The sequence below is a fragment of the Hirundo rustica genome, chromosome 24, assembly GCF_015227805.2.
Source record: "Hirundo rustica isolate bHirRus1 chromosome 24, bHirRus1.pri.v3, whole genome shotgun sequence".
NCBI classification, from domain to species: domain Eukaryota; kingdom Metazoa; phylum Chordata; class Aves; order Passeriformes; family Hirundinidae; genus Hirundo; species Hirundo rustica.
Window position 1 is genome coordinate 5,396,514 of NC_053473.1, and position 27,480 is coordinate 5,423,993.

The following is a 27,480-nucleotide window of genomic DNA, read 5'->3' on the forward strand; positions in this document are numbered from 1 at the left end:
GCAGGGAAAGGTGGGCAGAGGAAGGTGGGATGTGGGCAGGGAAAGGTGGGATGTGGGCGGGGGAAGGTGGGATGTGGGTTGCAAACCGTGGGAGGTGGGATGCAGGAGGGGAAGCTGGGCAGAGGGAGGTGGGATGTGGGCAGGGAAAGGTGGGATGTGCTCAGAGGGAGGTGAGATGCAGACCGTGGGAGGTGGGATGTGGGATGGAGCAGGTGGGATGTGGGATGGAAAGGGTGGGATGCAAACCGTGGGAGGTGGGATGCAGGAGGGGAAGGTGGGCTGCAGCCCAGGCATGTGGGAGGCCCAGAGGAGGCTGGGTGGAGGGGCTCGGTTTTGCTGAGGATTGGTGGAATCGCATCCCCCCGGGCACTGGAAGGCAGCAGGCAGCTGGCCGGCCTTAAAAACACATTCCCAGAGCTGCAGCATTTATGGATTTCTCTCTGGAAACAAAGCGAGCTCCAGCACTGTGGGCAGGACCTGCCAGCAGCTGGCTGGGGGTGGCAGGGCTGGGAGATCTCCTGGGGCAGGGACAACTGCTGGAGTCACCGAGGGCCAGCACAAGGTCACTCCCAACCTTTCTGTGCTGGCTGTGAAGCCTCAAGCCCCGGGGCCTTTCCTGCTGCACTCAGAAGAGGGTTTGTGAGTTTGTGTGCTCATGGGCTTGGCTGGCCTCTGGTTTTTCTAGGCAGGCATTCATTTTTAATTTCAATTGTTGCTGTGAGCCGCAGCACAGAGCAGAGGGTGACCGGGAATCCTTCAGTCCCCCTGTGCTGCCTGTGGGATCCATATCCATGATCCCAATGATCCTTCAGTCCCCCTGTGCTGCCTGTGGGATCCATATCCATGATTCCAATGATCCCTGTCCTGCTGCCCCTCAGGCACATCTGTGTCCTCCCCAGTCCCTGGATCGAACCAGCAGCACTTGCAGTGCCCCCAGGCTCCTCTGCATTCCCCTGGTTTGGAATTTGCATGAGGAATGGCATTCAGGGAGCCCTGTTTTCACGGAGGAGGAGCAGAGGTTTGGGTCAGGAGAGGCGATACATCCTTCAGGGCTGTCACTGGCCTTCATCTGGCCGTGCCTCCCCCCCGTTTGTGTCTGGAGATAAAGCGCTCACAGGGTGCTAAATTCCACAGCGCTCGCATCACCCCGGACTCGTCATCAGGGGGTTCCAGGAGGGCACAGCCAGCCTGGCAGGAGAGAACCCCAGCCTGCAAAGAGGGGGCAGAATCCAGGGCTGAGCCAGCAGAGAGGAGAGAGCTGTGCATGCTGAGGCTGTGCTGCAGTGTGGGGCTGTGAGGAGAGCAGGGGAGCCCTTTGGGGCGTGTGGTGTGTGATACACAAACCCCTGGGAGGTGACAAGAGGGGTTTGGGGACGGGCAGGAAGGTCCTGGCTGGTTCAGAGCTCAGGGCCATGGATTCTGTGTCCCCAGGGAGCTGCGGGTGGGACAGGGAACACGGGGAACCTTCCCTTGTCAGGTGAGTTTTAGTAAGGACCTGATGAGGTGGAGAGGAAGCAAAGGAGACAGCGGTCCTTGAGAAAGCTGTGCTGGGGTGAAAGAGCCAAGGTGGTGACCTGGTGTAAGTCTGGGAGCTCAGGATCCTGCTGGGGTCCCTCTTCCTGCTGCCAGGGCTGGGGGAGAGCTGGAAGCAGCAGCAGGAAACCACAGAAACCACGGAACAGGGAGAGGTGCCAAACCAAACCAAACCAAACCAAACCAAACCAAACCACTGACATGGGTGGCCAGGGAGATCCTTCTCCCCCAGAGGGGAAACTGGGAGCTCCACCAGCCCTTGCTGGGGATGCTGGAGGCCAGGCCAGGCCAGGTGAGGTGCTACAGACCCAAACAGGGACAGAAATGGGTCAGACAAAGGAGTAATTAAACGAGCTGGCTGGTGTTCTCCCCCAGATCTGCCTGTGCATAATTAGAATAAACCCCCCTGGCTATTAAGGTCAGCAGGAATGCGTCAGAAGGCGAACACAATTGAGTTATTAGAGCTGGTGCTGGTGGCAGCAGCTCTCCCTGCCCTGGCCCCTGTGCCCAGCTGGCAGGAGAGCCCCTGCCCGCAGCGCTGCTCTCCTCCTCCTCCACAGCCCCGTGCCTGAGGCCACGCTGCCACTTCCCTGGTGACATTTGTCTGCCTGCCCTGGCCTTGCTCCAGTGCATCCCGGGCACTTCCCTCTCCGGGCAGCACCACGGTGCCTGGAGCTGTGGCACGGGACTGAATCCATGGGCACAGCTGATCCTTGTGCCACCAGGAGCTGCCACGTGGCAGCAGGGGTGGCCTGGGAGACGGAGGAGGTGGCAACTGCCAGGGTTAGCAGCTGTCACAGCTCCTGCATCTCTGCGGCAGCAGCGAGCGGGGAACAAAACCCACCCAGCCACTCTGCTGGCAGCTGGGTCCCCCGGGGCTGAAAAGGGTCTGTGTTCTTTCAAAAACATTTCATAAACAGGTTTGGTTTGGGGTTTTTTTCCCAACATGGACCAAAAGCACTTGCTGCACCCTCCGCACTCCCAGGCCAGGCAGAAGCGCTGCTGCTGGCTTGAAGCATTCCTGACTCGTAGAACAACTGATCCCGTTTTTGCCGGGCTTGCCTTCTTTTCTAGAAACTAAAACCCCAGCCTGGTGCCTGTGCAATGCCCTGCTCTAGCCAACACCAATCCAACCACGTGCAATAAACCCCAGCTCTCGTTTTACTGTGGGATCAATTCCCAGGCTGCCCCAAGCCTCTCTTCTGAGCGGGTGTGCGTCCCCAAACCTGCTCCTTGGTTGGTTGTTTGGTTGGTTTTGGTTTTTTTTGCTGTTATCAAAACCACCACCTCTCCCCAAAGAAATTCTTTTCCCGGGGAAGCCTGGATTCCTGGCAAGCCTGGAGCTGACTGCAGCCCTGCCGAGGTGCTGAGCCCTGTGCTAACCCCTGCTTTCCCCTCCAGGTGCCTGTCGTGCGTGAACAGCGCCTTCCGCTGCCACTGGTGCAAGTACCGGAACCTCTGCACCCACGACCCCACCACCTGCTCCTTCCAGGAGGGACGGATCAACGTCTCCGAGGTACCAGGCTGCAATTCTTCCCTTTTAGCCTTTGCTTTTCCGTGCCGCAAGCAGCAGAACCCAGGTCCGTGTGAGGTTTGTCGGCTTCCCCCCGCCTCTCTCCGGTGTCGAAAAGTGCAAACGTGTGGCTTTAAAGCGGGGAAGTGTCGCTAAAGTGCTGCTCTTGACCTGAACACCAGAGCTGGTCCCTCCCCTGCTGTGTGGGAATGCCCAGGTTCATTAATTACAATAATTACTGCAGTGCTTTCCCCCCAGGGGTCTCAGAGACTTCTCAAACCCGGCGCTTTTCAGCACCTCTGCTTCGCAGCCCCAGCACGGACAGAGGGCTGTGCTTTGTCCGAGGGCCAGCAGCGGGGCTGGGATTTGTGGCAGGAGCTGATGATGAAGGAGGGAATTACCAAAGTGCACAGCCCCAGATTTTGGAAAAGGGAGCTGGTTCCGGTTCCAGCGCCGGGGACCCAGAGCCATCTCTCCTAGCAGTTCATAAAAGGTGCGGGGCTCCAATCCAAAAATGCTTTTAACACTTGGAAAGGCACAGCCCGTGAAGGGCTCTGCCAGCTCTCCTGTGTGTCCCAGGGCAGAGAAATCCACGGAGGAAAGGAGCTGGTTAGCACAAATCCCTGACTGAACATTGCCAGGAACCCTTGGTCTGGGGTTTCTGCGCTCCTCGTCCTGCCTGCTTCATCTTCATGGGGTCCTGCTGCTGGCAGGGTCCTGGTCTTTGCCCTCACTGCTCCTACAAACAGCTTTGTAGCACCCGAAATGAGTGCAGGTCCTAAAGCTGCAAGGGAAAAGTGGTTGAAAAGATGCTCTGGAAATCCTGAGAGCCCTGGAAAGTGGGAGGAGATCTACAAACATGAGGAAAAGAAAAGAGAGGAAGGTGTGCCAGTCTCCAGACAAATCCTCGTCAGTGGGTGCTGGACATTGAGGAAAACAGAGGAGATCAGTCAGTGGCACAAACGCTGAGTTGTCAACAAGAAGTGACTGAAGGTTTAGCCAGGTTGCTGCTAAACTGGGAGCAAACTCTACTCTTGTGTCTCCCTGGCTAAAATGCTGCCAGGAGATTGAGAGGTGAAGGGGAGAGGAATTTATGAGCTGTGTGTGTAAGGACCTGGGTGGGAACCTGCAGCGTGCCTGGGATGGGGACGGATGCCCAAGGAGAAGCATCCACCCAAGGGACAAACCAAAAGCTTTCTCCATCCAGTTCAAAGTCAAGAACCTGCCTTTCATCATAACAAGAGAAAGCAAAACCCTTTGCTCCTCCTCCTCTTGAGTGATGGGGGAGGTTTCTCCTTCACACTCAAAGCATCCCCGTCCTCCCAGGCTGCACAACCGGAGTTCTGCGTCCTCTGGGTCTCCAACCCCGGGATCTCAGAAGTGTCTGATAAGTGTCTGCTAAAGTAGGACAATCCCTTTATCTCTGTTTTCCTCCTGGGAGCACCCAGGACTCGCCTGAGATCACACAGAGGGAGAGGCGGAGGAGTTGGTACCTCTGGAAGTCCCTGCTGGGATCACAGGGCTGTCACGTCTCCAAAGAACCTCCTCATCTTGCAGAGGTTTTTTCTTACCAGGGGATGTTTTGGGACATCTCACACCCTCCTGGTGACTGGCTGTGATAAGGGCTGATGATAACGATGCAAGTGCTCTGCTGTCCATCACTTCCTCCCCAGAACACCGAGCACAGGCAAAACCACCCCCAAGAAATGTGTTTGCTTATTTCAGAGCAATGGGTTCCCTCTTCACGCACAGCGTGGTGATAACGCCTTTGCTGTGGGCTCTTCACCAACACAGAAATAAGCAAATGCCTCATGAAGGGTTTCCTCTCCTAAACCAATTCAGATCACAATGTTCTCATTGTGTCATGGCCTGATGTATCGGGAGGGAAATTGTTTGTGCTTAGCCTGGCTGCCTCCCCAGCAGAGCCAGCGGTGTTTGGAGCCGGTGATCTCCGTGTCTGTGCCCTACTTTCAGTCCCCTGTGCCTCTCCTTATGTAAGGTTTACACACGTGTTCACACGGGCCCACGAATTTGCTCATGTCTTTATCTTTAATTTAAGGGAAAATATCTTGAATATTCCCTTTTACTCCTGGCCCACCAGAACTGGCGTCCCAGTGGGATTGGATGTGTAACAAGCTCCCTTTGATGCTCCCAGGAGTTGTCTGTCTGGAGGAGGAACAAGAGCTCAAAGCCTCAGCCACTTCAGCAGGAGATGGGGGAGAGGAATTCCTTCTTTCACGAGCTGTGCTCTCGCTCCTTGCAAGCTGCTGCCCCCGCTGACCGAGCTAAATGCTGCGTTTTTGCCCTGCCTTCCATGAAAACACGGAGAGCTCTTCTCATCCCTCCACCTGTCAACAGGAACTGTTGGCTCAGGAACAAGGGCAGAGCTCAGGGACAGATGTGGAGGGTGCAGAGGGACCCCAGAGGTGGGTGGGTGCTTTAGGAAAAGTGAAGGTGTGAACACACGGTTTGGGGTCGCTGGTCAATGAACACGGAGCCTTTCACAGCCTTTACGGCACAGGGATCTCGCAGGGCAGAGCTGGCTGCTCCTGATATCCTCCCTCTCATGGGGATTTCTGAGGCGGGGGAACCCAGCTCCTCTGAGGGCTCCATTTCCAGGCAGCCAATTCTTTAAGAGTTAATAATTAGAGAAGCAATGATTTTCCCGTCCTTTTCCTGGTCAGAGTTTTCACAGTCAGCAGAAGGTGCCTGCTCAGACCTTGCTCCCAGTAAGTCAGGATTTCTCCAGGAGGTTCTCGTGGCTGTGGAGCACTGATTGTCCCACTTCACAGAACTCCAGATCGGGCCAACGATACCATTTTAACGTGTCTGATGTGGTTTCGTTCGTGTGTGTGTGTGTGTGAGGTTTTATCATGTCTCTCTCTAAACGTCTGAAACATCCAGATGAGGAGGGATGTGGATACACAAACATCCTTACACTCCATGCCAGAGGAGAGCTAGAACCAAATAAATCCTCTTAGCTCCCCGGGATGTGGGAGCCCATCCCTCTTTTGATGTCCAGCGTGTGCTGGTAATGCCGTTCCCACAGGAGGGATGCTGATCTGGGGACAGAGAGATTCAGATCCAGGGATTTCAGTGCCCTCGTGACTCCTTGTGAAATCCCACTGATTTCACTGCAACGCCCTCGCCCCTGGCTGTGCCCTTGGGTGCTGAGCGCTGCTTGATGTGCCTTGAAGGAAACAAAACCGAATCAGCCCCTGCTCATGGCTGTGCTGACAATCCCCATCCCGGGAGAGCTGAGATGTGACTCGGAGCCGCATCTCAGGCCACCAAAGGCAGCCAATGACTTTGCCGGGTCGCACCTGGCTTTGGGGAGAACGGCTTTGCCTGAAATAGGAACGAAAAGCCCGGTTCCAGCGAAATTCCCTCAGCTCCGAGCTGTGGCAATGCAGTTTTTTCCATGGTGTGGATGTTGGGAGGGAAGGAGAAGAGCTGCAGGGAGCAGAGGGAGATGTTCCTGCTCCTATCCTGTCCCCGCGCCAGGGAATCGCTCCCGTCCTCACCTCTGGCACACCAAGGGTTGTTTACAGGAGGGCAAGATTCCCTCCGTGGCTGTAAATATCCATCTCCTGCCTTCCCAGATTAATGGAGAAGACCCAGGTTACAGCACGTGCCCGCAGCTCCGGGCTGATGGTGCGGGGAAGGAATTTACCAGGCTCGGCTCCAGCTGCCTTTCCTTCATGCCTGGTTTCTAAGGAACGGGGTCTGCTCTCCTTTCCAGTGGCATAAATGAAGGATAATGTGTTTCCATGAGTGACGGGGACTGTAATTTATATCATTGGGAACACGACTGTGAACCAGGGGTTTACATTCACGTGCCAGATCGGGTTATGTTTATAACTTTAAAGTAACGCGTAGCGAGTTAACGTTCGTGGAGAGTTTGCGGGGGTTTTTTGAAGATGAAAAGTACAAAAAAAAACCAAACAAAAAAACCAAAAAAACCAAACCAGTCTATTTTCTACCATTTGGGCTAAATCCCGTAGTCAGAAGAATTGCCTGCCATTTCTAGGCAATTTTTATTTTTTTTTTTCCAAGTAAGAGCAAGGAGGTTTGACCTACTAAAACTGCTCGGTTAAACACAAATAATAACCATGGGTGCTCTGTTCTGCTCCAGAGACAGCTGCAGAACGCGGGTCTTTAAGGTATTTATAGACCTCGGAGTCTTTGAGGCTAAAAAGTGTTGGAGAAGCATAAAATGTCTTTGTAAATTGTGTGCGCTGATACTTCACAGGCAGAATATTCCCCGAGAGTCTGTGCCACTCAGGCACCGGAGCCTTGTCTTCCTCCAGCAGATCTGATCCGTGTTTATTCTGGCGCGGGGAAGTCAAGGAGGATAATGAGAGCGTTCCGCGTGTTTGTTTAGCGAGAGGAGGCAATAATGGCCTTTCTAACTCGCTGCAGGATTTACCTCTCATGAATTAAAAAAAACAAAGTAAACTTATTACGGAGCAATTTACGCCTTTACCCGGCGTTTTCTGGGCGTCTCTCGCACTTCCCGGGGAGGAGAGGGAGGATAGGGCACCCAGGGTGATCCTCCAGAGCGGGGACACGAGGGACCTTGGTCACAGCTCAACCCTGGAGCTGCCAACCCCTTCCCAGCGCACCGGGAAATTCCTGTGGAAGGGATCGGCGTCCACAGAGGCGCTGCTCAAGCCGGTGATGAACCCCCAAGGAAATAATTTCTCTGGACGTTGGCTTTTCCACCGGGGAGTGGCCGGGAGAGGTGGTGGAAGGACAAACCGCCCTGCCAGGCTGCTGTCCTGCGGCAGCACCCCCGTGAGAGCCAAAACCCCGCACGGGGCCTGCGGGAAGGGCTGTGTGTGCAGGGATTTGGGGTGCAGGGATGTGGCTGTGCAGGGATTTGGGATGCAGGGATGTGGATTTTCAGGAATTTTGGGTGCAGGGATGTGGCTGTGCAGGGATTTGGGATGCAGGGATGTGGATTTTCAGGAATTTTGGGTGCAGGGATGTGGCTGTGCAGGGATTTGGGATGCAGGGCTGTGTGTGCAGGGATTTGGGGCGCAGGGATGTGTGTGCAGGGATTTGGGATGCAGGGATGTGGATTTTCAGGAATTTTGGGTGCAGGGATGTGGCTGTGCAGGGATTTGGGGTGCAGGGATGTGACTGTGCAGGAATTTTGGGTGCAGGAATGTGGCTGTGCAGGGATTTGGGGTGCAGGGATGTGCGTTTTCAGGGATTTGGGATGCAGGGATGTGGCTGTGCAGGGATTTGGGGTGCAGGGATGTGGGTTTTCAGGGATTTGGGGGTGCAGACATTTGGGGGTGCAGGAACATGGGTTTGCAGGGATTTAGGGTGTGACGACGTGACTGTGCAGGGATTTGGGATGCAGGGATGTGGATTTTCAGGGATTTGGGGTGCAGGGACGTGGCTGTGCAGGGATTTGGGGTCCAGGGATGTGTGTTTTCAGGGATTTGGGGGTGCACATCTGAGACTGGGATATGCAAAGCAATCACACGAGAGACAAGAAATTTCGCAGGGCAGAGTTGTTCCTCCTAGAGAGTCAAGGCTGAGAATCAAAGCGGAGAGCCTCTGCCTGTTTATTTCTTACTTTTTATACATTTGTGGGTCTGGCTGAAGATTGGCTTCTGGAGTTTTCACCCCTCAGCCTCAGTGGCCAGACCAATTGTCAGTTACAATTGTTTTTAGGTTAGAAATATGCAAACACAGGACAGAGAATGAAAAACAAAGGATTTGTTTATGTTACATGTGTGAGAAAAAGTGAAAACTGCTCCTAATATTGTACAGCAGCTAAAAGGTCTGACTCCATTTTATGAACAATCAAAAGGCTTTTAAAAACTCAGAAAAACCAGGGTGACACACATCATTGCAGCAGCAATTTTAAAAACAAATTGGATAAAGAAAAGTCCTGAAAGCTGAGCGCTGAGGCTGGAGATGGCTCTCAGGGGCTCCACAGGACACGCAGAGTCTGAGCTGACCCAAACCCTCCCCAGCCCCGGCAGCTCCCGCAGCTCCACTCGCTCAGCTGAGACATTCAGCAGCGACTGCCTGCAGCAGCGTGGCTCCCCACGAGCCTCCTGGGCTTTCCAGAGCCTGGCATCTTCCTACGGATCTCTCCATCCCAAAACGCGGATCCCTTATTAGTGTGATCACTGCAGCTGTCAGCCAGCACGGAGAGGCCGCCTCGCTTCTGCTCGGGCTGCGCCCGCCTCGCTCTCCCCACAACCCCAATGTGACATTTTCCTTCCACTGGAACCAAAGGAATGAGAGAAAAAAAAAAAAAAAGAAATCCATTTTTGTCCCATTCGTCCCTAATGATGGCAGAACAAATTTTGCTGCCAGCATTTTCAGCACCAGAGAGCAGATCTGGGAAGGAGAGTCCTCTCCCGTGCCTGGGAAAGCAGGAGCCTTTCTTTAGCAGTCGCCTCACGGACAGAGCTGGCCAGGAAGGATAATGGTCCATAACATATTCATTATTTTCAGCACTGTGCACTGAAGTTCTCCCACTGGTGATGCAAGGGGAGATTTTTTTTTTTTTTTTCCCTGTTGTTTTCAGTCAGAATGGGGTAAAGGATTCTGCGGCTCCAGGTTGCTTTTCCTTCCAATCCATGGGGCTGGGAACCTCTGAGGAGCGGAGCCTCTGTTCTGCTCCTGGTGCTCCACGGGACTTGGGGGTGAAATGCAGAACCTTTAACGCGGGCAGGTGTTGAGTGGAAGGTGGCACAGGTGTGTGGTGCCTCAGGAGAGGAAGGATTGTGCAGAGTCAGCTCGGAGGAGCTGCATGGAAAGTGCTGTGGATCCAGGGAGTTTGGGGGTGGATCCACGGTCCCAGGATCAGTGGGAAGCAGGGAATGCCATTCCCCTCCAGCCTGTGAACCCACTCCACTGCGGCTGATGGAGTTTGAAATCGCCCTTGGCTGTTAATCTGTGAAAGTCCCCGTTAGAAATAAAATTATATATATATATATACGGAAAAGTGCCACTAAAAAGGTTTATGAGGCTGCAGTTTAAGTTAGTGGCTCCTCCAGACCAGGGCAGCATCTGTTTCTCATTTACAGCTCTCTTGAGCCAGCGGTGAAACAACTTCCCATGGCTGGGAGCTGGAGGGGGAGCCTGGCCTGGGGAGGGGGGATTTTCCCCCTGGACTCGCTGTCCTAACGGGATCCTGGGCAGGATCCTGTCCTGGCATCACCGTCAGCATCATTCCCTTCCATCCCCAGGCTGGGGCAAAGGGCTCGGGATGCCAGTCTGGGATTTGGCAGAGGGAAGGGAGACGTGCTTGTTCTATATTCCTGCTTTAGTCTGGGATTAATCACTCAGTGTCAGGTGCTTACAGGTATTTAGGTACCTTGTTCCATTAGATCAAAGCAAATTAGAGCTGAGCAGAATGCAAATACAGCTGGTGGTCAGAGCCTTTGTCTCAGCGTGATGCAGTTCCTGGTGTAGAAATTGACGAGAAATTTGTATTTCCCGGCGTGTTGTGCAGAGATAATGTTTGGGACGCTGAGATCTCACCGGAGGGATGTCACACGGTTACCAGGAGCTGATTTTTGATTCGTTTTTCGTGGTGGATCTCAGGGTTTCATTTAGACATTTGGTTTGTGCTTGGGCGAGCTGGAGATCTGTTCTGCTGTGCAATGGTGTTTCCCAGAATCACAGATGGTTTGGGTTGGAAGGCGTCTTAAAAATCACCTCATTCTACCCCATGCTGTGAGCACCTTCCACCATCCCAGACTGCTCCAGCCTGGCCTTGGACACTTCCAGGGATGAATTTTAAGGTCTCTTCCCACCCAAACCATTCTGGGGTTTGGAGACAGAAGGGGAAGTTCGGGTGGGATGCTTTGCCCACCCGGCTGGGAGAGGCACGGATCCCAGCCCAGGAGAACACTGCCAGCCCCGGCACAGGAGCTGGGTGGGCGATTCGGGAAGGCAGAGGTGGTGGAGCGTGGAGAGGAGGGAGAGCAGATGGAGCAGAACTTCCTGTCACCTCAGAGATTAATGGCACCTTGGCCTAATTGTACCGAGATAAAGCAGAGCGGAACGGTGCCTGGTGCTGAGAGGGAAGCACATCCCGGGCTGATCCACAGCACCAGGGGTCTGAGGGGTGAAATGGGATCAGGAGAAGCCCCCGTGGCTGGGAGCAGCCCGTCCCCTCCCAGAGCAGGGGGCTGAGCAGGGCTGCAGCCGCTGATAAGGGGCTCAGCTCCTCAGGAGGGTACAGCGGGAGCTGCTGGCTCCGCAGATAAAACCCGTGGGAAGCTCAGGGCGGGGAGGACACCTTGGATTTATCCCAAAGAGGGGGTCCCTCCTCGAGCAGCTGCAGCCAGGAAATCAGTGCCAGCCCCAGGGGGTTCTGTGTCCCTGTGTTTCACCGGCGGCTGGAATGGGCAGTGGCCAGACCTGGGCACTGGGGAGGGGCTGGACATGGGTCCAGACCTGGCCACACCTTGTCGGGCTTACTTAAAAACAGAGGCCACACCAAATTAATGGAATAAAAAGCAGTTTGTTTATATTTATTGAAGGGCCTCCATGTACACTTAGGGCAGACAAAGCCCCCCCCAGGGGCTACACCCAAAACGGACATTGGTCACAGATTTTCACACTTTTATCAGTTTGGTCCATTTGTATATTAGGAGTCAATCTTCCAATTAGAGCTTCAGCTAATGAAGTCATTTACTCCAAGTTTGCTCCCCCCACCCCCAACTCAATTTATTTTAAATTTCTCAGGGCCTGAGGCAGTGAGGTGTCCTCGATTCCCAGGCCTGGAGAGGAATCATTGTGTGTGACCAAAATGGGAGAACAGCAGCTGACACCGTGTGTGGAGTTTGGAGTCACACACGAAAGAACTTCAGGATTACAGATAGATGGGAAACATAAAAGCTAAAATCCAACCACCCCACCCATAACCTCCCACCTTCTCTCCTCTCCCCCCAGGACTGCCCCCAGCTCTTCCCCACGGAGGAGATCCTGATCCCGGTGGGAGAGGTGAAGCCCATCACGCTGAAGGCCAGGAACCTGCCGCAGCCCCAGTCGGGCCAGAGGGGCTACGAGTGCGTGCTCAGCATCCAGGGCATCATCCACAGGGTGCCCGCCCTGCGCTTCAACAGCTCCAGCGTGCAGTGCCAGAACAGCTCGGTGAGGGCAGGGGCCGGCCTTGGCAGAGGGGCTGGAGGCTCCAAGAGCCGCGGGGAGGGTGGAAAATCGCCCATCCTCAAGCCCAGGTGGGAGAATGCCCGTCAGGGGTTTGGGGAGGAGAGGTTTTATCGGGAGTGCCCTGCGTGCGGTGGGGGGTCAGCCGGGGGAAGGGGAGGAGGAGGAGGAGGGAATTCAGGAGGTGTTAAAGCAGGGTAATTCACACACGAGGAGATAAGGAGAATCACAGACCCCTTATCGGGGAGCTGTCAAATCCCAGGTCACGGTGGCTGGATGAATAGAGCAGCGCTGGAGAGCAGGGAAGGAGGGGGAAAGGGAAGGAGAAGAATCATCGGCAGGGAGAGGGGAATCAGCCCGGGGAGAGGGGAATGACCGCTGGGGAGAGGGGAATCACCGGGAGGGAGAAGGGAATTACCGGTGGGGAGAAGGGAATTACTGGTGGGGAGAGGGGGATTATCGGCAGGAAGAAGGGAATCACCCTGGGGAGAGGGGAATCACCAGGAGGGAGAAGGGAATCACCAGGGTGATGCTGTCCCAGGAGCAGGGCAGGTTAATCCTCTCCGCAGGACAGGGCTCAGCCTCTCCATGGACCCCAGTGCACCCCAAAATCACTCTGGTGGGCACCTGGGGCTGCCAAACACAGATGGCAAATGCAGGGGCCCCCAGCCCGACCCACAGCCCAAATTTGTGTGTCCCGTGTCCCTTCACAGCTGGGGGACGAGCGGGGACAAGCGTGTCCATCCTCTGCTCACCGTGTGCTCGGAAAGGGCCCTGGGCAAGCAGGGCACAGTCAGTTTGTTTTAGGCATCAAAACAGGGTCCACTTGAACATTCAGTGCAGATGGTCTTAAATTGTTAATGAAGTTTTGAATTTTTAAAAGTTTTACTGGGTATTTATACATCGCTGGCCGTCTTCGGGCCTCGCAGCTTGGTGGATAATAAATGTATTAATAGTATATAGTTCTTTTCCTATCCAGAGTGATTTATAAACATTAGAGAAGCACTTTTATTGCTGTTGGGCTGGTAGGAAGCGGTAAGGGGAGGATGTGAGGGCCGTTCTGGTCTCACAGCTTCTTGTTGCACACCAGCTCAGTAAAACCCAGGCAGGGTGAACCAGTAGAGTCAAACGTGAGTTAAAAGTGCACAGCTCCTGCCCAGGGACAGGCAGAGCAGTCTGCCCGGCTGTGATCACCATTCCCTCAATCCCAGAGAGGGTGGCAATGCTCACTCACATTTTTAAGTCATTTTAGCAGCCCTTGGTTGACCTAAAGAGAGCACCAGGGTGGGGCCTGGCCAGTGCTGGGTGCGATAATGGGAATTTCAGCATCCACTGGGAATTCAGCTGAAGCATCCAGCCTCACTCAGGCCCCCGGGATGTCCATAAGAAGGGGAATAATCCGAGCCAGTGCTGTCCTAGAGCAGGCTGAAACAGTGGCTGGGGCTCTGCACCATCCATTTTTGCTCAGTTTCTTGTTCCACCTGCAAAGCTCTGCAGTGGGATTTTGGAGCTCCCAGTCACACTGGGGTGCACAAACTGGGCAAGAAGCAGCCTGAGGGCAGCAGTCCCAGTCTGGGGTACTGGAGGGGCTGTGTTGGTAAGCCAGAGACTGAGTGACGAGAGCAGCCACTGGGAGTGGAATAATTAATCTGCTACCTCTCACAAGGACTAGATCTGATTTAATTATCTCTTCCTGGTGAGGAGAAGGGACTCAAAGCAGAACCCTGGAGATGAAGCATAGAAATGTGATGTCTCAGGTACCAGCAGATGTTTTTAAGCAGAGAATAAAGATGGTTTCTCTCAAAAATCCCTCTTTGTCTGTGAGTGTTGTGTGCCCAAGCATTTCATTCTGGATCTCACCCTGCAGTACCTCTACGACGGGATGGACATCAGCAACTTGGCAGTGGACTTTGCCGTGGTTTGGAACGGGAACTTCATCATTGACAACCCGGAGAACCTGAAAGGTGAAATCTGCTTGAGCTGGCTTCAGGTCAGGGGTGGTGGGGGCTGGAGAGGGGCTGTCGGGGCAGAGACGTGCTGACCCCTGAGGATCACCCTGAGGAGGAGAGCAGCTCCCTGAAACATTGGTGCTGCTCTCTGAGCCTTGGGTTTGGAACCCACCTGTGCAGGGGCACCTGCAGCTTGGGGAGCCAAAGCTGAGCTCGTGCTGTGGTGGGCAAGTCCAGGGGTAGATGTATCCTGAGGGAACCTCTCAATCCCAGCTGCGTCCCGAGGGAATACCCCAATCCCAGCTGCACCCCGAGGGAATGTCCCCAGTCCCATCTGTACCACAGGGGAGTCCTTCAATCCCAGCTGTACCCCAAGAGAATCCCCCAATCCCAGCTGCACCCCAAGAGAATCCCCCAATCCCAAACCCAAGACACCCCGCTGTATCCTGAGGGAATCTCCCCAATCCCAGCTGCATCCCAGGGGAATCCCCCCAATCTCAAACCCAAGACACCCAGCTGTATCCTGAGGGAATCTCCCCAATCCCAGCTGCATCCCAGGGGAATCCCCCCAATCTCAAACCCAAGACACCCAGCTGTATCCTGAGGGAATCTCCCCAGTCCCAGCTGCACCCCAAGAGAATCCCCCAGTCCCAAACCCAAGACATCCAGCTGTATCCTGAGGGAATCTCCCCAGTCCCAGCTGTACCCCAGGGTAATCCCCCCAATCCCATCCGCACCCCAATGAACCCGTCTCCCCGTCTCTCCCCGCCCTCCCTCTGCCCGCAGTGCACCTGTACAAGTGCGCGGCGCAGCGCGAGAGCTGCGGGCTGTGCCTCAAGGCCGACCCCAAGTTCGAGTGCGGCTGGTGCAGCGGCGAGGGGCGCTGCACCCTGCGGCCCCACTGCGGCTCCCCCGGCGCCCGGCCCTGGCTCGACTGGTCCAGCCACAACGTCAAGTGCTCCAACCCGCGCATCACCGAGGTGAGCCCGCGCTCCGCCGCGCTGCTCCTCGCTCGGTGCTGGCAGAAAACCCGCCCGGCCCTAGAAACGGGCGATGGAAGGCTCCAGCGGTTTCTGGGACACCGCTGGCACGCGGCCCGGGGTGCGGGCGCTGCCCCACGGGCGGCTGGCACTCGCCGTCCGCGCCGCCCGCGCCGGGGCGACCGCCACGGAGCGCTGCGGGAGTGTTAATTAAACCGGGGAGATAATTAGTCTGGAGTTGGAGCTTCTGGTGTTTCTGTTCAGCCCGTTGAGGGATGCAAAATGGGTCCCCAGGAGGATTTTTTTTACCGGTGGAGCTGCACTCTGCTCTGTTAACGCTGTTATGAGGAGTGACGCTCCTATCAGGTGGGAATGGAGGAAGGTTTGGGTTTCTCAGTTAATTAAATCCCCGCTGAAATTCCCTCCCTTGCCCTGGGTGTGTACCCACACTGCAAAAGGTGTGACACCGTAGGATCAGAGTTGTCTGTTACACCGATGCTGGTGGCTGGGCTGCTCAGCACCCAAAATCTGCCAGCTGAATCAAAACCCAAGCGAGTGTGGAAGTTTCCTCTTAAATTAAATTCGCTTCTAGACTGGTTCAGCTAAAGTGGCTCAGATCCCGTGGGAGGGAGGCATCAACCTCCTTTTATGGGGGAGAGGAGGAAGCTCAGAGGCTGCTCCTGCATCGGGGCTGGGTGGGGCTGACGGGAGAACGATGCTGCTGAGGAGAGTCCATCCATACTCAGGGATGTTTTGGTATTTCTGCCTCAGGCCTTCTGCCCAGCAGTGTTACACCTTTGCTGGGCACGTGTTTCTCTTGTGCAGGTTTCTCTCTCATGCAGGTTTCTCTCTTGTGCGGGTGTTTTTCTGATGCGGGTTTTCCTCCGATACAGGTGTTCTCTTGTGCAGGTTTCTCTCTTGTGCAGGTTTCTTTCTTGTGCAGGTTTTTTGTTCGGTGTTTTGTACAGGGCAGAGTGGAGCTGCTGGGAGGTGCTAGGGCTGGTTGTGCTGGGACGGGAATGCATTAAAAAGGGTTGGAAGCTTGTCCTTTCCCTGCTTGGTTAGTCTCTTTGTTTTCCAAGTCCCAGCTGTCCTGCCAAGAGAGAAAATGATCCTTAAAATCTTCCCTGGACATTGCCCTTGCCCTGCCACAGGGCAGAGCCCAAACTTTTCCTGCCCAAGAGCTGTTCTCCTGCACAAGGTTATGCTACAAGAAGCAAAACAGCCTCTACTGAAATTTGCTTCCCCGTAAACCATGCAGAAAGTTGTCAAGTCAAAGAAATCTTGGAATTATTTATCTGCCCCTCCTTGAGCTGGGCAGAGAAGGGGAAAAGGGCTGTGCTCCAGCCGCCAAGCGACTTGCATGTGAGCAGTGCCAGGCTGGCGCTGGCAGCTGGCTGCAGGCAGGGCACTGCCACCAACTGTTTTATCACTGTCCAACTTGAAAGCAATACTTTTGGGCTCTGTCCAAGGAGAAAAGAGCAGAGCTCTGCTGTTAGAGATTTCTTGACTCCATCCCCAGGTCTGTGTCTCAGACTGTGGAGGAGACGGTGAGACCTTCCCAGCTTTCGTTGCTGTCGGGTCCTTTCCCAACAGCTGAGTTTTCTCAGGGTTTGGGGTTCCATTTTGCCATGCAGACGGTAAATTTGTGATGCAGAGCTGTACAGCCGGAGGACACCCTGCCCTGCTGGGACTGACCCGGCCCTGGCAGGTCCAGAGCTGGCCCTGGTGACACGTCCCCCATCCACTGGGGACCAGCAGTGACAGGATTGGGGAGCAGGGTTTGCTCTCATGCTGGAGCTCACATTGCAGCCTGGATTGCCCAGAGTAAAAGAGCCTTTAATATGGGCTGGTTTCCACTCTTCCTGCTTCATCTGGCCAGGTTCACTCTTTGTGACAAGCCTGAGGTCAAGGGCCTGGCTCCCAGGCGCCAGTGCCTTTGGGGGATGCATAAATAAGAGATTGTGTCTTAATAGTTCTAAAAGTAAATGAGCAGTGGGGTATTTGCAGTCCTTTCACTGAGTGAGGGGCCCAGCCCTCCCCAGCAATGTCCCCCTCAGCAGCTTAAAACTTCCACCCGGTCTGTGGCCTCAGCAATAAATAAATAAAAATCAGTTTTCTGGGGAACAAGCGGCGCTCTGATCTCCTATTCATTTATTTGCAGGCCTCATTAATATAACATCAGCGCAACAAACAGCTGAAGGGGGGGGGGACAGTGTCAGGCTGAATAATGGAGTTGCTCTGCTGAGATAACAATTAGGTTCTGAATGTGCCATCAGCTGAGGCAGAGACAAGGAGGGATCATGCCGGGATGACAATGCTCATGTGCCGCTTCCCCGCTGGGCTCATCAGCTGGGATCCAGAGCTTAGAGCAGCAGCAGAAAAAAAAAGAGCACAAAGAGGATGAAGGCGGATGGGGTTTGGGGAGGGGGCAGGAGCTGTGCCATTGAGTGGGTGCTCTCTCCGCACCCGAGCAGATGCCGAGGGGTTGCTGTGCAGGGATCGTGCTTTCCCTCCAGCCCCGCAGGGAAACTCCCGGCAGCTCCCAGCTCCAGCTCTCCCTGGCTCCTCGCTGACTTCTTCTGCAGGCAAAATGTTGCTTCGTGTCAGAAACGCTGAAAGACTCAAGCAGCAAGACGTGACAGTGAGAACATTTATCCCTCCTTGCGGGAGCCCTGTCTTCTGCAGGCTGGGAGGGGGGAAGGATTCCAGCACTGGGCTGGGGCTCCTGGATCCCTGGGATCCCTGGATCCCAGTCTTGGGGAACCCCTTGGATCCCAGCCCTGGGATCCCTTGGATTCCAGCCTTGGAAATTCCTTCGATTCCAGCCTTGGCGTTTCCTTTGATTCCAGCCTTGGGGATTCCTTTGATTCCAGCCTCAGGGACCCTCTGGATTCCTGCCTTGGGGATCACTTGGATCTCAGCACTGGGGATTCCTTCAGTTACAGCCTTGGGGATCCTTTGGATTCCAGCCCTGGGGATCACTTGGATTCCAGCCTCGGGGATCCCTTGGACTCCAGCCCTGGGGATCCCCTGGATTCCAGCCCTGGGGATCCCTTCCTTGGTTTCAAGTAAAAAGCAGCAATAAGAGAAGCGCTCTGGAGCATCTGCAACCCTTCCCTGATCAAGGACAGGGTGTGAGGGTGACTGAGCTCCTGCCACCCCCCTCATCCCCGTCCCCAGCCCATTCTATGAACAACACAGTGCTGCCCACCTGATCAATCCTTCCCAGCATTATCCAGGGGCTGGACTGGGATTTGTCTCACACAGGGGGGAGAGCTGACCTCCTCAGAATAGTTCTGCCTCCCACACCCCACTCAGATCTCAGTGACTTTCAAGCTGCTTCGGTTTAGCAAACAACCTGAAAAAAAAGCTTCCAGCAGAGGTGCAGATTCCTAAAGAGCAAATCTCCAATTCCTGGTAATGGCCTGGCTCTGTCTCAGCTGCCCTTTGCAGGTCCTCTTCGTCCTCCACAGAGCTCTAAGTGAAAAGCCAGTCTAGTGAAGTGATTTTCTTGAAATTGGGGAATATTTCTTGCTAATCCTGTCTGTCTCAGATCAGAAATCTGGACTGGCAGCCCTGCAGCCTGGGCAGCTCCCAGCACAGCCCAGCTGGGATTAAGGCAGACCAGGAGCTGGCTGTGCTGGAGGAGCCTCATCCTCACCCAAAGGGGAGCCCAGGGATGCTGCTCGGAGGGTCCCCAGCTCTGGGTGCACGGGGACCTTTAAGACTTATCTTCTTTCTGCGATTTTGACTGAATCTCTCCAGCTGTAATTAATTGAATGCATCTGTTCTAACCCTGGGGCTGCTTTATGGCACAGTTACTTCAAAACTGTTCAATTAGTGGCCACTAAAATCTAGGTCGAGTGGAGCTCCATATTGGGGATTTTCCAGGTCAGGACATTTTTAAAATACAGCATCAGCTCGGCTTTGTTCGGGGAGGCCGCTTGGCCCCGCTGCTTCTGCTCAGGTCAGGAAATGGCAAGCGGTGACTTCTTTTCTTTTTTGAGCAGTGACGAGACAACGAGCCCGGCGGAGTTAAGTGCTCCAGTAAATGCATTTTACCATCATCCAGAGCGGCAAAGGACAGTTGTAACTGTCAGCCAAGTTCAGGTGATTCCCAACCAGCGGTGTAAACACTACCAGGCCTCCAGGACTCGGTGTAACACAATCCAGCTCGGTTTTGTAGCGGGTTTATGGGCACGTCGAGCTTCCCAGAGCTAAATGATACAAGACAGGCCGTGGTGTGAGTTACAGGGAACAGCAGCACAACAGGCAGTGCGTGGTGAATAAATTGAAAACCTCCGTCAGGCGGTGGAGGGAGAGGGAGGTGGGAATTAAAGGACGTGGAGGAAGGAGGGGATGGCTCGGTGGCTCTGGTGGGTGCACAGAGTTGGAATCACCTCAGCATGTGTGGCCAAAATAGTGGGACAGAATGCCCAGGGAAGTGATGGAGTTGGGACAGACAGCTCAGGGAAGTGCTGGAGTCACCCTGGCAGAGTGCAAAAACCAAGTGGATGTGGCCATTGGCTTAATGGGGGTGGTGGGATTCCATCTTAAAGATCTTTTAGGAGATGCTTTGGGGAACTGGGAGCCACAGAAGTGCTGGGGACAGGGGTGTCCCACAGGGCAGGTCACTGGGATGCGCTGTCCTGGTGGGACTGGTGTTTGGCCGCCTTCCTCACTCCTGAGGAGGTGGGGGAAAAAACAAACACCCATCTGGGAGCAGCAAGGAAAAGGTTCTGAAGAGCTCAAGATTTTTGCCGATGACAGGGGTGGAACAAAGGAGCGTAAACAAGATTTATCCATTAAATTAATTAAATTGCATTATTATGGATTGTGTTTATTTATTAATAACAGCTGCAGCACGGGGAAGATTCAAAACTCACCCAAGAGCAACAACAGAGCGGTGGCAGATTCAGGATAACTGTCTGAGAGTCCTGGGTTCAAATTTTGTGACCATGCATTATTGAAATTTATACTCTTAATTGAAGAGGAGGTTGTCCTTAATGCAAGTCCAGGGAAGCAGGGATGATAATGGCTGAGGTAGGCTATAAACAGGCGGCTTGAAAGCACACACCTCACCCTTCAACATTTTTAAGTCATTTGAGGTGCCAAGTCACTAATAAAATGTGACATTAACGTTCAGAGAACGGCCAAGGCAGAAGGTAAAGTTCTCCCAAGCACCAGGCTGCTTCTGGAAGGTGACTTACCCTGTTCTGGATGGAGAAGAAAGGAGCCGGGTTCATCCTTCTGCAAGGATTTCTGGGGAATGGCTCTGCCCACTCTTCTTGGCTGGCTCAAGGACCTTGGAGTCCTCTCTTGGAGCACGGCACGGATGGATTTCAGCATCCTTGGGCTCCTCCAGGACATCCAGAAGAGCCATGGTGGGGTGGCCCTGGCTGGTTGGGCGGCAGGAGGAGGCTGCAGCACTCCCAGAAGTGTTCCCAAACCAGGGGTGAGGCTGAAGAACGGGCGCGGTGGGGATGTCGCCTCACCTTCCCCGCGTTCTGTCTCCCTGCAGATCCTGACGGTGTCGGGGCCCCCGGAAGGAGGGACCAGAGTGACCATCCGTGGTGTGAACCTGGGCCTGGACTTCTCGGAGATCGCGCAGGGCGTGCAGGTGGCCGGGGTGCAGTGCACGCCCCTGCCCGAGCACTACGTCGTGGCCGAGCAGTGAGTGTCCCCTCAGCCGTCCCCACCGCGGCTCCCCGGGGCTGGGCACCCCACTGAGCTCCTCCCTGACCTCCAGCCAACGCTCAGGAGGCCAAAAACCCACCCAGAGCCCGGGGTACCTGCAGGAAGGGCTGCGGAGGTGGGGCACGGCAAGGGATTCCTGCGCCTTCCCTCACATTCCTGCGCATTCCCGCACTCCGGACTCTCTCTGCAGGGGTTAAGCAGCCCTTTAAGCTTTCATTAAATGTTCTGTTTCCTTCCGCGCCGCGGGTTCCTGCTTGGCTAAGCACCTTTGCTGATGAGCACCTTGCTGCTGCGGCGGAGCCTCCGCGCCGCCAGCGCTCCCCGTCCCACTTGGAATTCCGCCGGCGCCGCCGGCTGCTCGCAGCCATTTGTTAGGCGGGCGAGGCGGTGACAGCCCCGTAATCCGAGTGGGCCTCCACTGGAGTCGATTCATTTGTTTCACTAAGAAAAATGTCAGCCCAAAATGAGAAAACAAGGCCCGCAAGAGGGGACGGGCGAATAAAGCCCGCGGCGCGACGCCCGCTCCGGGACGGGGCTGCGCTGGGGGAGCCGAGGGGCTCCGAGGGGGTTCGGGGTGGGACAGCAGAAACAGGTGATGTCCTCCCTTGGGCTGTGTCATCTCCTGCTGGGATGATGTCCTGTGCGTGCGTCGAGGTGGCCGAGACCCCACGGGTGGTGCCAGCAGCACGGATCTGCCCCAGCTTGGGGAGCGGCTGGAAGGAGCTGTCCTCTGCCCTTGGTGGCTCCCACTCCGACCCAGCGCAGCGCAGGGACGTGTCGCCAGCAGCACACGGCGGGTTTTGTCCATTCCTTGTGCTTCTTTCCCCATCTGTAAGGCAGAAGGGGCGCTGCTGACCCCTCTGGAGCAGGGCAGGGAAATCTGGGATCGGGGGATGAGCGGCGCTTGGGGCTGCTGCAGGAGTGGCTCTGAGCGCGGCACCAATACCCCGCCACGGCGAGCAGTTGGGGCCGTTCTGCTGAGCAGCGCTTTGTTAGATTTTATTTTTCAAATGAAGGATGGGAGATTATGAAATTATCCCCCTTTGATGGTATGAAACCCTGATTTTATAATCATGACTCTAATTACGGCTCTCGAGCTTTCAAAGTTTGTTAACATCATTAAAACATTTACCCTGGGCAGATAACAGCGAGCGTTAGCATGAGAGCTGCCTTTTAAAGATGAATACAGATAAAAGGACCCTCTTAAGGGTTCTGTGGGCAGACTGAATTCCAGGACTGTAATGACTCTGCCATATGCTCCAGTCCCGCAATCTATCAGCCAGCAATTAGGTTAATGTTGGTGAAAGGGCCACTTAGCCCGGCAATCAGCACCCTACAGCTCTGCCGAATGCATCATTTTGTAACAAGGTACCTGCTGGGGATTTGGCGCTGAGCGGGGCTCTGGACCAGGTGTACCGGTCACTCGGTGCCCTGTCCCACACCCGTCCCTGCCCGGGCTGCGCTGCAGCTGCTGCTTCGCTGGCAGAGTTGAGTATTCGGTGTTTCCTTGGGGCAGAGAGAACTTCCCCTCTCTTCTCCTGCCCCGTGGAGCGCCAGGAATCACTTCCCAGGCTTTGTTTGCCATGGCCCCAAGCTCAAGAGCGGCCTCCTCTCCCCGCTGCCAGTCTGCAGAAGGAGGAGGAGGGAGAGGTGAAGGAATAACAGGCAGAGGAGATGCCTGGTTGAAAAGCAGAGCGAGGAGCACGTGGCAGAGGAAGGCTAGGAGCTGAGACGCTTCAATCCCTGCTCTCCAAAGGCAGCGTTTCTCCAGGCAGCCCCTTTTGATGTGCAGCGATGAGGACGTGCACGTCCCAGCTCTTTGGCAGCTTGTGTGTATTTCATCGGGCCTCCCGGCATCACCTGGGCACGCGAGCCGCGGCTTCTTTTTTTCCTTCAGTCTCCGTGTTTTCATTTTATTTTATTTCTTATTTGCAGTGAATTTAATGCTGCTGAAGGCAGCCGGAACGCTGCCTCCCCAAATTGGGGCCTTTTATGTCTTTGTGTGTGATAGGCAGAGGAGTGAGCACTTCCTTCTCCTTCAGCCTCAGCAGGCTCTGGCTTTTCTCAGGTCCCACTCCCAGGGTCAGATCCCCAGGGATCTCCCCACGGATCTCTGCACCTCCTGCCTCAGGCAGGTCGCTCCCACCTTCAGTTTTTCATCCCTGAGGCAAATTACCCATCCTCAGGTCTCCAATCCTCAGTTATTCCCACTCTCAGATTTCCAGGCTGGGGCAGGTTCCTCCCACCCTCAGCTCCCCAGTGCCTGCGGGGATGCGCTTGAATTTATCTTCTCAGCCCTGCTGCGGGAGCAAGCAGCAGCCAGGTCCATCTGGAGAGCCCTGCCAGCTGATGCCCCTCTGAAAACCTCCTCCAAACCCGCTGGCATGACTGGCATCCTCTTGATCCCATCCCCAGCTGGTGTCACACATCCGCCATGCCCTGGGATTTGGGGTTATCCATCCACGGTGATCAGTCGTGGTTAACCCCAGCAGCTCTCCCTGGCCCTGCAGCTTTGCCCTGGGATTTGGGGTTATCCATCCACGGTGATCAGTCGTGGTTAACCCCAGCAGCTCTCCCTGGCCCTGCAGCTTTGCCCTGGGATTTGGGGTTATCCATCCACGGTGATCAGTCGTGGTTAACCCCAGCAGCTCTCCCTGGCCCTGCAGCTTTGCCCTGGGATTTGGGGTTATCCATCCACGGTGATCAGTCGTGGTTAACCCCAGCAGCTCTCCCTGGCCCTGCAGCTTTCCCAGCCTCAGGATGTGCCCACGGGGCTGAGTTGGACCACACCAGGAGCACGGGGACAAAGCTCCTGTGACCACCACGAGTGTGTTTGTGGCAGCCAGCCCTGTCCCCCAGCAGAGGCTCCTCTCCAGGGCTGTCTCTATCATCCCCCAGCAGGTCTCTCCAGTTTTGATTAACTGGGAGTCTGCAGTGTGAGCTGTTCCCTTAATGAACTCATCTGTTACTCTGAGGACTTTGCACTCACTTTGCTACTGGCTAATATATTGCCATTAGTGCTCTGCTTTGCTCTGGAGTTTACAGCTTGTAATAATTATGTCTAATTTTGATTTTTTTTTTTTTTCCCTTTAAATTACTACGTGGGGTAAAAATAGACACAGTAATTAACTTCTTCCAAAGAGGCAGATATCAAAGTTAAAGAGGAGGGGCGGGGGGAGAGAAAGGAGAAATAAAGGCAGCGGGGAGCTGTGCAGGGCACTGCTGGCACCTCCTGCCAAAGCTTCCCTGCGGCATTTCTGCTTCCAGGATCGTCTGTGAAATGGGGCAGGCGCTTCCAGGGATCAGCTCCGGCCCAGTGCTCCTGTGCATCGGAGAGTGCAAGCCCGAGTTCACGGCCAAGTCAGCGCAGCAGTACACGTTCGTGGTGAGTGTCCTGCTGGGGACAGCACGTGCGTCCCCCGGGAGCCGAGCGCGGCACACGCAGGGCGTCCATCTCCAGAAGACAATCCTGCAATGGCTGGGTATTTTTCTGGGGCTTTCCCCCTGGTGTTGCACGATTTTTGGTGGCCCAGTCATCCTCCAGCTCACCCTGTGCAATAAACCGGGGCTCCCGCAGCGACTGGGTGCAGCTTCACACCCCCAAAACAATGATTATGGAGTCATAGACTGGTTTGGGTTGGAAGGGACCCTCAAAAACCCAGTGCCACCCCTGCCATGGGCAGGGACACCTTCCAGCCTCCCAGGTTGCCCCAAGTCCCATCCAGCCTGGCCTTGGATGCTCAGGGATGTCACAGGCACCCACAGCAGCTCCCTGGCTGCAGCAGCAGCACTGAGCTTGTCCTTTCCCTCCTGCAGACTCCAGCCGTGAGTTTCCTGAGCCCCAGCCGCGGCCCGGAGTCGGGAGGGACCATGGTGACCATCTCTGGCCACTACCTCGGGGCCGGCAGCCGCGTGTCCGTGCTCCTGGGAAACCAGACCTGCGAATTCCACGAGTAAGAGACCAGCACAGGCTCCTGCAGCACCTCCTGCTCCCGTTCCAGCACGGATCTGCTGGAGCTGAACGTGCAAAAATCCATCTGGGAGCCCCGAAGGCTCCCATTCCCTCTTTTATTGCATGACACCATCTCTTCTCTTTTATTGTGATGGAGGCTTGCATGGCGAGGGAGGGATTCATCGGTGTCTGTGCTGTTCATTGTTTCATTTTAATGCTGTTGCAATGGTAACTGCTCTGAAAATCACAGTGAAACACCACTGTGATGGAAATGTGCTTATACTGGTCATCAGTACCTGCCCCCAGCCCGGCTGCTCTGAAGAAAATGGAACATTTATAAGAAATATCTCCTTTTTCTGTTCACACAGACCTGCACTGCTTTTATTGCAGCCACTGTTGTGGGTGCTTGACCTCCTAAAAATGGTGTGGCATCCTCAGGGCAGAGCGAGGCGAGGGTCTGCTCATCCCTCCTGCAGAAGAACTTGCACTGCCATCGGTCTCTGATGGGATTTCGGTGGCAAATTTGCTTTTTACCTAGCAGTGTAAACACTGAGTTGACATTTGCAGGGTTTAATGGGTTTTCCTGGGGCTTAGTTCAGAAAGAGACGTGCGGTTTACATCTGTGTGTATCAGTACACAGCCCTGCCCACCCTGCTGGGTGGCAACCTGCTATCCAAAGGGATTCTGCCTCCCAGATCCTCACTCAGGCTGCCCAAGAGGAACTGAGAGAGTTTCTGGGAAGGCAAAGATCCCCGGAGGTGAATTTCTCATCCAAAAGCCCGAGAGGTTCTTGGATGTGGGAGCTGAGGGAGTTCAGGCGTGGGAGCACATTGGGTAATCAGCAGTGCTTGTTCTGGATCCATCCTAGGATGGTGCCCAGGGCATTCCAGAACTTTCCAGTGCAGCTCAGTCCCCCAGGTGTTAAGCAGAGTAACCAACCCATCAATATTTCCTCCCACATCCAAAACAAAGATGCCAAATTCTCCCTCAGATGGAGACGGGGAACGGCGTTACCTCCAGCAGAAGTGTGAGATCAGCCCTGGAATCCCATCCCTTAAATACCTGACCCTGTTCAGGCACCCTGCAGCTGCCGACCTGCGAAACCGGGAGGAGCTTTGGGTTCCCTGGATGTTCTCATTCCAGCGGGAAGCAGGAACTCCAGCGAGGCGAGAGCAGCGGCTGAGCAGCCCCGTCCCTCACGGGGGCCGCGCTGTGCGCTTGGTTCGCCTCGGACTGCTCAGAGGCGGTGAACTCCGATTGTACTCGAGGGTGTGGGGGAGCCTGATGAGATGAAGCAGCTCCTAATGAGATTCCCTCTAATTACAGCTTCCCCCATTCTCCCCTCTCTGATCGGAGGAGTGGGTAGATTCACCATGACGACATAATAATAGCACGGAAAGCTAATTAGCTGATCACAGGGAGCCGGGAGCTGCTCTGCCAGCAGCCCTGCGTCACTCCCAGCTCCTGGTGCCAGAGCTGGGGCGGGCAGCAGAGCAGAGCAGGGCAGGGAGGGCAGCAGCAGGGCAGGAAGCTCCACCAGGCTGCACAGAATCCCTCAGCACAGGGGCTGGAGAATCCCACTCCTGACACAAGGAAGCCTTTGTGGCTAAACTGAACCAGGGTGGATGTGATGAAACCAGGTGGGGATAGGAAAAGGGGAAGGAGCAGGGCAGGAAGGGGTGCATGTGTTACTGCAGAAATGGCCGAGTACAGTCGGTGTGAGGTGTTTCAGGGGGTTGTTTCTGTCCCCTCGGCTGTGGGGGGTGGAAGTGCCAAGGTGTGAGCTGGGAACATGGTGGTACCTGCTGTTCTGTGTCCACGCTCCTCAGAGAGGGCAGGGAGTGTGTAAGGACCTCGAAAAAGGACCACTCCTTGTCCCCCTGCCAGGCACAGGCTCAGAGCTGTGCTGGGACACAAGCAGGGACACGGCTGCGCTCGAGCCTCAGCCACTCAGGAGCCTCCACAGGCCCCTGAGGATGGTGAGGATGCTGAAGGTTGCCCATTCAGGAGTGCCAGGTTTTGGTTTAAGTACCAGACCTGCAGTGAGGTGCTGCAGACCTGCCTGCCTTCTCCCCTGGGGGAACCCAAACCTAAGGGAGCCACAGGAGGAACACTGACTTTCCAGCGAGCCGGGGGCAGGTTTGGGCAGGAAGGACAACCACAGGTGGCCGTGCAGGAACACTGACCTGCCAGGGACGTCCAAGGAGCCGTGTGGTTCCTGCCAGCTCTGCTCTGGATGCTCAGATCTCATTCCCCTTCTCCATCCCTCCACCCACCGGCGCCTTTGTGCTCTGACAGTGCCTCGCTGCGCCGCTGCCTCGACCTTCTCTGGGGCTCTGGTGGCAGCAGATGGTCTGTTGTGTCCAGGCAGGCAGCGCCGAGCCGAGGTCACCCCGCTCTGACGGGGACACAAAGCCCAAGGCAGCGGTGCCGGTGCCACGGCCCTTCCCAGGCAGCGGCTGCACGGGGCCATTGTGCCGCTCACAAGAGCCTCGTGTGTGCGCTGGGGTGGGGAGGGGAAGAATTTGGCTTTTCACTGAGCTCATGCATCCCATTTAAGAGGCAGCCATCTGTTTTCACACGCCCGGCAGAAGGCAGCGGGTTCAGGGGGACGCAGGAGCTGCAGCTTGGCACACGGAGGGATTTCAGGGAGGCTGCGCTGCTCTCACGGCGGGCACAGCTCGGTGCAGAGCTCCCTGCCCT

General features: G+C 55.3%; 1 protein-coding gene across 6 annotated transcripts in view; it reads left to right on the forward strand.

Annotated features, from left to right (window-relative positions):
* The window catches only part of PLXNA2 (plexin A2), a 155,847-nt gene that overhangs the window by 96,549 nt on the left and 31,818 nt on the right, over window positions 1–27,480 (forward strand). For all 6 annotated transcript variants that reach the window (XM_040085413.2, XM_040085411.2, XM_040085410.2 and 3 more), the window contains exons 9-15: window positions 2,935–3,049; window positions 11,981–12,181; window positions 14,064–14,160; window positions 14,932–15,125; window positions 20,650–20,801; window positions 24,093–24,210; window positions 24,642–24,778. In XM_040085413.2, the coding sequence (XP_039941347.1) occupies window positions 2,935–3,049; window positions 11,981–12,181; window positions 14,064–14,160; window positions 14,932–15,125; window positions 20,650–20,801; window positions 24,093–24,210; window positions 24,642–24,778 (1,014 nt within the window). The remainder of the gene's footprint in view (window positions 1–2,934; window positions 3,050–11,980; window positions 12,182–14,063; window positions 14,161–14,931; window positions 15,126–20,649; window positions 20,802–24,092; window positions 24,211–24,641; window positions 24,779–27,480) is intronic.